At 37.1% G+C, this 9,809-nt stretch overlaps 1 protein-coding gene across 1 annotated transcript; it reads left to right on the forward strand.

Annotated features, from left to right (window-relative positions):
* Window positions 1-2,573: 2,573 nt before the first annotated feature.
* LOC130229863 (transmembrane protein 250) lies at window positions 2,574-9,410 on the forward strand. Its single transcript, XM_056458878.1, has 2 exons — window positions 2,574-2,625; window positions 4,968-9,410. Exons 1-2 carry the CDS (start codon window positions 2,609-2,611, stop codon window positions 5,509-5,511), a joined length of 561 nt encoding a protein of 186 aa, XP_056314853.1. The 5' UTR covers window positions 2,574-2,608; the 3' UTR covers window positions 5,512-9,410.
* Window positions 9,411-9,809: the final 399 nt, after the last annotated feature.

Here is a 9,809-nt window from a genome sequence, read left to right on the forward strand (position 1 = left end):
GTGTGTGTGAATGAGTGTGTACGGGTCTTTCCCAGAACTGGGTTGCTGCTGGAAGGGCATCCGCTGTGTAAAACACATGCTGGAACAGTTGGTGGTTCATTCCACTGTGGTGACCCCTAATGAATAAAGGGACTAAGCTGAAGGAAAATGAATGAATGAATGATGAATGAATATTTGCTGCAGTATACTATAGTAAATAGTTCACACAAAGAATTAAATGTACTCATATTTACTCTCCCTCAAATGGTTACAAACCTTTGCTTTTTGTTATTGAACACAGAAGAAGATATTTTGAAAAATGTTTGAACCATTGACTTCCGTAGAAGCACAAAACAAACAATATGGGAGTGAATGGTTCTAACATTTTTCAAAATATCTTCTTTTTAAAAGAATTTACTCTATTTGTGCATTTTACTGTACAGTTACACAGGGGGTGGCACGGTGGCTCAGTGGTTAGCACTGTGGCCTCATAGTTGGGTTAAAAATACTCCAACATATAACCCAACTATAGGTTATTATAGCACCTTCCCAACTGGGTTATTTTAGCCTAATGTATTGGGTTATATAATTTAACCCAATGCATTGGGTTACTTTGATGAAATGTTTTTTTTTATTCTGGTATGTGCTATTACTAGTATTACTATTCATTTTATAATATGACTGTGTAAATAAATAACATACAGCATTCAAAAATATTGAAAATGCTTTATTTCCATAACATTTGAGTTCCAGACACTTTAGTTAAAATAAATCAAGAATCACAATGAAGAAACAGAACAAAGTACAGGCAGTGATAAACTGTGCAGGCAGAAAATCCTGTGTTGATGGAGCAGAATATGGAGCTCTGAGTGCTGTAGGGGCTGTCCAGCAGCTGCAGCAGGCTTCACTCAGTGTCCACAATGTACAATACATTAAACCACATCCAAACGCTTCTAAAAGATGATCTTGGATGGTGAAACGGATATAAAAACACCACACAGAGAGGTCATATGATAAAAAATATAACAACAATATTATTGCGTTATAGCTTAAATAACCTTATAAGACATAAACAACATTACACACGCATAATACAGCTGTTCTGTATCAGTCAAATCAGTAATGTGAAATTCACATCTTTAACCCAACTGGTTGAGTTATTAAATAAATAATCTAATGAAGGTTAAAAATAACCCAACAAAGCACCAAATATTTAACCCAACTGGTTGAGTTATTAATAAATAATCTAGTAAAGGTTAAAAATAACCCAACAAAGCACCACATATTTAACCCAACTGGTTGAGTTATTAATAAATAATGTAGTAAAGGTTAAAAATAACCCAACAAAGCACCACATATTAAACTCAACTGGTTGAGTTATTAAATAAATAACCAAATAAAGGTTAAAAATAACCCAACAAAGAACCAAATATTTAACCCAACTGGTTGAGTTATTAATAAATAACCAAACAAAGGTTAAAAATAACCCAACAAAGCACCAAATATTTAACCCAACTGGTTGAGTTATTAATAAATAATGTAGTAAAGGTTAAAAATAACCCGACAAAGCACCACATAATAAACTCAGTTGGTTGAGTTATTAAATAAATAACCAAATAAAGGTTAAAAATAACCCAACAAAGAACCAAATATTTAACCCAACTGGTTGAGTTATTAATAAATAACCAAATAAAGGTTAAAAATAACCCAACAAAGCACCACATATTTAACCCAACTGGTTGAGTTATTAATAAATAATGTAGTAAAGGTTAAAAAATAACCCAACAAAGCACCACATATTTAACCCAACTGGTTGAGTTATTAAATAAATAACCAAATAAAGGTTAAAAATAACCCAACAAAGCACCACATATGTTTAACTCAACCATTGGGTTGAATAAATAACTCAGTGTGTTTAGAGTGAGCTGATCAAACACGCAGGAAAGTAAAGGCAGCGTCTCCTCATGAAGCCCCCCTGTACGCTGCTCATCAGCCCTGACTGCGGTGGGAGTTATTACACTGTTGATTAAATTAGTTAAAGCAATCACAATCTCTTAAAGCCAGTTAATGTGGAGAGTTTATTCACCCCCGCTGACGGCTTTATGCGTGTTTGATGAAGTATTATAAGGTTTGTTTTGGGGATTTTGCATAATATGTCTTTAAATCTTGCACAGAGTGATCGGGCAGCCCATTAACGATCATAATCAACTCTTTTTAAAAGCGCCTCCCGTTATGAGTTATGAGCCGTGAGATGTGCAGCTCTGGCCGGATGACAAACACACAGGATGCGAACGCAGAGGCACACATAAATCTGCAGGAGAGGCGCAGAAGTTACCCAGAGGTCAGAACAACTTTATGAGGGGAAACACACACACACACGCGCACACACACACACACACACAAACACACACACATATATATTCATATACACACGTATATTCACGCACACACACACACACACACACACACACACACACACACACACACACACACACTAACATCTCACTAAAGCGTGATCTTGAAAAGCCGTGTCTGCGCCTTTAAATTGTCCGGCTGTTGTCATAGTAACCGTCGGACCGGTGTGTTTTGCGACAGACCGTGTTCCGCGCCGCAGCACATCATGAGATGAATGCAGCATAAATGCATGTGAGTCTCACTCCTTACTCCATATATAATCCCATATAATGTGTGTGTATATACTGTAATATACGCCGTGTGTGTTGATAAGCGAGTGATAATACAATCTGCGTGTGGTAGAGCTTCATATGTGGCCTTGCGTTCATAGAATAACCAGTAAATCAAATACAGTCTGCATGTTTTAGATAAAACCTGAAGCTATTTTAGCATCTGAACACTCTTAAAGCGTATTAATGAGGATTTTAGACATCAAATCAGTGTATTATCTTGGGTACAGTGTAAATACAGTGTAATAAACGCACAAATATATCATCATTACGATTTTCTAAGACTATTTTCATTCACTGTTATCATGATATATACTATTATACCACAGTAATCTTGCACTATGCCTACTATTATTTATTAATAAGATAATCATTCTGTATTCCATTATATTGTCTTTGAAAACTATGCTTTTATCATAGTACATTGTATTATTATTAGCAGTAGTTGTAGTATTGTCGTGATTAGTTTTTTAATGGACTATTTTAATACCAATAATTGAAGTCTGAAGAGCAGTGAGGACATTTATAACAGTAATAACACAACACACTGGCTTTAACATGCTCTATGAGTAAGGAATAATCGACAACATGCTCTTGTGTCATTAGAAATGAATGCGCACATGAGGTGGTAATGGGTGTGTGTTATTCTGAAGTATATTATATAATCCTAAATTAAATAAAAATGAAAGACACAGTCATCCCTAGTACACTGTAGTCAACAGTTATTATTAGTAGTATTTATATTATTATTATTCATTCATTCATTCATTCATTTTCTTTTTTGGCTTAGTCCCTTTATTAATCCGGGGTCGCCACAGCGTGACCCGCCAATTTATCCAGCACATGTTTTACCCAGCGGATGCCCTTCCAGCTGCAACCCATCTCTGGGAAAAGTATTATTATTATTATTATTAGAGCTGTAATGGTGTGAAAAGTCATACCATGATTATAGTGGGGCAGCACAGTGGGTAGCACTGTCACCTCAAAGCAAGAAGGTTGCTTGTTCAAGCCTCGGCTGGGTCAGTTGGCATTTCTGTGTGGAGTTTGGGTTTTCTCCGGGTTCCCCGACAGTCCAAACACATGCACTATAGGTGAATTGGGGAAGATAAATTGTCCGTAGTGTATGAGTGTGAATGTGAGTGTGTTTGCATGTTTCCCAGTGATGGGTTGCAGCTGGAAGGGCATCCGCTGTGTAAAATATATGCTGGATAAGTTGGTGGTTCATTCCACTGTGGCGACCCTTGATTAATAAAGGGACTAAGCTGAAAGGAAAATGAATGAATGCATAATTATCGTGACTATCGTTATCTGTATTGTCATGGTTTTGTTCCACCAAGTTTTGTGTCTGAAATTAACAAACAATAACAACAAATATACAACATTGTGCATGTTTATGACAAATAACACAGATCTCTGAATTTTGGATTTGTTTACATACTGCATGGTTGTATTATTTCTTGTATATTGTTTGTGTGTGTGTGTGTGTGTGTGTGTATGTGTGTGCGTGTGTGTGTGTTTATAGGTAATTCAACGCATTTTAATGGTTTGTATTATTGCAGAATATAACCCGACTGGTTTATCAGCAGCCTGATGTGAACCGGAGCACTGTTAAATAAGGCTGAAGGCTTTATTTTGAGAAAACAACCTGCTGGATGTACTTTATCCTGCTTATTGCACAGCTACTTGTCTCAAAACACACAAATTAGACACAAAACATTGTTCTGAGCCTTGTTAGTTTATTAATACTTTAATTAAACACAAAGCTGACAGAATGAAAACAGCTGATGGAGTATACACTAACCTGAGCATTATTCAGACACTAGATGGCGCCAAACTGAAACACAAAGCTGACAGAAACTAAAACAGCTGATGGAGTATACACTAACCTGTGCATTAGACACAAGATGGCACCAAACTGTGAAAACAAGCCAAGACCAAGCATATAAATACGGATGTGAACAGATTCACTGACAGTCAAGGTGATTCTCAGTTGCTGGATGAGTCTGTGTTATTCAGCGGTTGTTATCTGGGAATAACATATCTTGGAATGTCATAACTGACCAATCAGAATCAAGTATTCCAGACAGTCGTCCAAAAAATCTGTGATAACCACTAAGGCTGCACGATACTATAAAGATATGCGATGTAGCTGTAGAGTATTGTGATCGTGATATCTCTTTAATATTTTAGTATATTGCATATAATAATGCACATTTTTCGATAAATATTGTGCAGTCCTAATAACAACCGACTGGATGTACATTATCCCTTGTTTAATGTCTGTGTTGTGCATTATTTCTCCAGACGTTCACTGCTATGGAGATTCCTATTGGCTGATGCTACTCTCGTCTGTTATGCAGTATGCAGGCCTGGAGCTCCTGGAAGAGTCCTGTCGGCGGGCCTTCCTAAATCCAGCCCAGACCCACCCATGCCTGTTATTCCCATCCCAAGGAGGGTTCGATCCTTCCACGGGCCGCACACGACATGCATGCACTCGGCCTGTGGCCCGGCGCGCACCGCTCAGCTCGTACGCTCCAAATACAACAACTTCGACCTGTACCTGAAGTCCCGCTGGATGTACAGCTTCGTGCGCTTTCTCCTGTATTTCGGCTGCAGTTTGCTGACGTCTCTGCTGTGGGTTGTGTTATCGGCGCTGTTCTGCGTGCAGTATATCAGCGTTCGTGTGTTTCTCCGACTGCAATACAAGCTGTCGGTCATTCTACTGCTGCTGGGTCACCGACGCCTGGACTTCGCCATCCTCAATGACCTCTTCATCTACAGCATGCACATCACCATGTTTCTGATCGGAGGCCTGGGGTGGTGTTTCATGGTGTTTGTGGACATGTGAGGGGTGTATCTAATTAACTAGTGTTTAATTATACACACCGAGGGATTATGCACAGAACTGAGAGTGTGTTTGGGACGCTCTTAAAGGGACAGTACACGTACAAATAAAAATTCTGTCATCGTTTACTCTCCATATGGTTTTCTATACAGTCCTATTTGGACTAATGTCAGTAACTAAACTGATCTCATCACTCGTTTACTGCCATATATTATGGGAGTAAATGCATAGTTGGCCTATAGGATGATGTTTCATAGTGTTTGTGGACATGTTTAGGGAAATTATCACTGTGCTAGTGTTTAATACACACTGAGTGTTTAAGGACAGAACTGAGAGTGTGTTTGAGACGCTCTTAAAGGGACAGTGCACACACAAATGAAAATTCTGTCATCATCTACTCGCTCTAAGGTTGTTTTACAGTTCTATACATTTCTATTTGGACAAATGTCAGCAACTAAACAGATCTCGTCACTTATTTACCATATATAATGGGAGTAAATGGGTGGTGAGATCTGTTTGTTTACTGATATATTATATCTAGGCCTATAGGATGGTGTTTGTGGACATGCTTAGGGAAATTTTCACTGTGCTGGAGAAGTGTTCTAGCTCCAGTGTTTAATTATACACACTCATGGATGTGATTTGTAAAGCATGCAGACTGACAGAGCTGAGAGTGTGTTTGAGACACTCTTAAAGGGACAGTGCACACACAAATGAAAATTCTGTCATCATCTACTCAACCTGAAGCTGTTTTGGTTTTCTATACAGTTATATTTGGACTAATGTCAGTAACTAAACAGGTCTCGCCACTCATTTACTGCAAGATATTATGGGAGTAAATGGGTGGTGAGGTCTGTTTGTTTTCTCACATTTGTTCAAATGTGGACCACAAATCCAGTTATAAGTGTCATTTTCTTTAATAATCAGGCTTTCCATTGATGTTTGCTGTGTGAGGATTGGACAACTATTGAAAATCTGCAATCTGAGGGTTCAAAAATGGGACATTTGCATTCAAAGTTGTGCAGTTATACATATTACTAATCAAAAAATGAATTTTGATATATTTGCAGACAAATATTTACTAAATATCTTCACGAAACATGATCTTTACTTAATATTTTAATGAGATTTGGCGCAAAAAAGGGTTTTTCAAAGCATGCAGATTGACTGAACTGAGAGTGTGTTTGGGATGCTCTTAAAGGGACAGTGCACACACAAATGAAAATTCTGTCATCATCAACTCAACCTGAAGCTGTTTTGGTTTTCTATACAGTTCTATTTGGACTAATGTCAGTAACTAAACAGGTCTCGTCACTTATTTACTCCCATAGTTGGAAAATATATACTATTATGGGAGTAAATGGGTGGTGAGGTCTGTTTGTTTATTGGCATTCGTCCAAATGTGGAACACAAATCCAGTTATAAGTGTCATTTTCTTTAATAATTAGGATTTCCGCTGATGTTTGCTGTGTGAGGATTGGACAATATTTGGCTGAGATACAACTATTGAACATCTAGAGTCTGAGGGTTCAAAAATATCTAAATATTTGGATTTTTTTCTTTAAAGTTTTACAAATGAATCTCTTAGCAATACATATTACTAATCAAAAATGGAGTTTTGGTATATGTACAGAAGGATATGTACTAAATATCTTCACAGAACATGATTTTTAATAATCTAATCATATTTGGCATAAAGTGTTTTTGGATTTAGTTTTTACAGCATGCAGATTGACAGAACTGAGAGTGTGTTTGGGATGCTCTTAAAGGGACAGTGCACACACAAATGAAAATTCTGTCATCATCTACTCCACCTAAGGTTGTTATATCTTATAAAATATCTTCATGGAACACAATCTTTACTTAATATTCAAATGATTTTTGTCATAAAAGAAAAATCAGTCATTTTTGACCCTTACAGTGAATTCTGGCCTGTTGCCACTTAAGACAAATGGAAATACAACCTGAGGAGAGTAAACAATGACAGAGTTTTCTTTTCTGGGTGCACTGTTCCTTTAAGAAAACCCTTTTCTACAGTTTGTTAAATTCCATTGTTAAAAACAAACATTGACTGCGTATTTTTCTTTCTTTTTTTTTGTTCTTGTTAAAGTTTTATATCAATTACATATGTTGTTTGTGTGTTGTTGTATTTTAAACACCGTGTGTAAGGGAATATCATTTTTGTATGTTTCGTTCATTGTCAGATCTGCATGTGCCTCAAGTTAATGCTGATGTTTACTTTTGAGAAGGTGGTTTGCTTCCCTTCCGTTCTCACACACATGCAGAAAATACTATAGTAATGTAGAGTAAATGATACACTGTGTTCGAACCACTCTATAGTAAAGTACTTATAATACTCTGTTCTGTTGATTCTACAGTTGCTATGGTAACACAGCAACTATAGCAATCAATCTGTTGTGGCAATTCTATTGTTGCTATGGTAACTCAACAACTATAGAAATTGATCTGTTGTGGCGATTCTATTGTTGCTATGGTAACACAACAACTATAGTAAATGATCTGTTGTGGTGATTCTACAGTTGCTATGGTAACAACAACTATAGTAATTGATCTGTTGTGGCGATTCTATTGTTGCTATGGTAACACAACAACTATAGTAAATGATCTGTTGTGGTGATTCTATTGTTGCTATGGTAACAGCAACTATGGTAATTGATCTGTTGTGGCGATTCTATTGTTGCTATGGTAACACAACAACTATAGTTATCTGTTGTGGCGATTCTATTGTTGCTATAGTTACACAACACCAATAGTAATTGATCTGTTGTGGTGATTCTATTGTTGCTATGGTAACACAACAACTATAGTAATTTATCTGTTGTAGCGATTCTATTGTTAATATGGTAACACAACAACTATATCAATTGATCTGTTGTGGCAATTATATTGTTGCTATGGTAACCCAGCAACTATAGTAATTTATCTGATGTAGCGATTCTATTGTTGCTATGGTAGCACAACAACAATAGTAATTGATCTGTTGTGGCGATTCTATTGTTGCTATGGTAACCCAGCAACTATAGTAATTTATCTGATGTAGCGATTCTATTGTTGCTATGGTAGCACAACAACAATAGTAATTGATCTGTTGTGGCGATTCTATTGTTGCTATGGTAACACAACAACAATAGCAATTGATTGCTTGTGATGATTCTATAGTTGCTATGGTAACAAAACATCAACAAAAGACCCACTACTGTAGTTTTCCACAACTCTAGGGTATATTATACTACAGTACCACACGGTTTACTGCAATAAAAACTTAAGTATACTACAATACTAAACAGTTAACACTGTTTCAAAGAGAATCATTATCAAAGTGTTGTAAATTCTACAATACATACATTGTAATACTATCGTGTGGTTCAAAAACACTAGTATTTACTGATAATTACTGTAGTGTTTTTAATGCAGGCGCACTGAAATACTCTTCACTAATGGCCTGTTTTAGCACACTTGCGGCGCTCAGACCATATTATTTGTGTGGTGCCAATCAGAGCATGAGTCTGATGCCCCATGTTGCATTAGTGTGGTGTTGTTGGCGCCAGGCTGGCATGAAAGTAGAGTGAGTGAGTACAATCTCCCATTGTTGGAGGATCAAACATCATATGCCTCATACTTGGCCAGGCACACTCTTTTGTTCTGAATCTGAACGGACAGCACTGGCGTTTCTGACAGGCTCAGTCCAGGAGGGTCAGTGCTGGATAAACTGCTGTGAAATATACCTGGAATATCCCTGGTACGGTCTCCGGGACGTCAGATGGCGGTTGTGTTGTAGCACAGTTCAGTATCATCTCAGGAACAGCATTAAAACACTATGAGGGAAAGTTGTGGGTGTGTTTATGGTTTCTGTGTGCAATAAATGTACGTAAGTCAGAAAACTGTGTCCTTATTTGTTTCATTTGTGTTCTTGTTGTCAGATATAGACAAACCCAACTGATTGGTTAAGAATATGGAATTTAAATTTGATTAAATAAAATTACCCAAACATTGGGTTTGTCCATATTTGAGGCAATGTTGGGTTACAACAACCCAGCATTTTTAATGTAAGATACTCTGTGTCGTATACACTGAAAAAAACACATTGGATCAACTTAAAAATTACTTCAGGATGTTACAAATAGTTTTTTTTCTTACAACTTAATTCATTCATTTATTTTCCTTCTGCTTAGTTCCTTTATTCATCAGGGGTCGCCACAGCGGAATGAACTGCCAACTATTCTAGCATATGGTTTACGCAGTGTATGCCCTTCCAGCTGCAACCCTGGGAAACACCCATA

Source organism: Danio aesculapii, chromosome 5 (assembly GCF_903798145.1).
Source record: "Danio aesculapii chromosome 5, fDanAes4.1, whole genome shotgun sequence".
In the NCBI taxonomy this organism is placed as follows: Eukaryota; Metazoa; Chordata; class Actinopteri; order Cypriniformes; family Danionidae; genus Danio; species Danio aesculapii.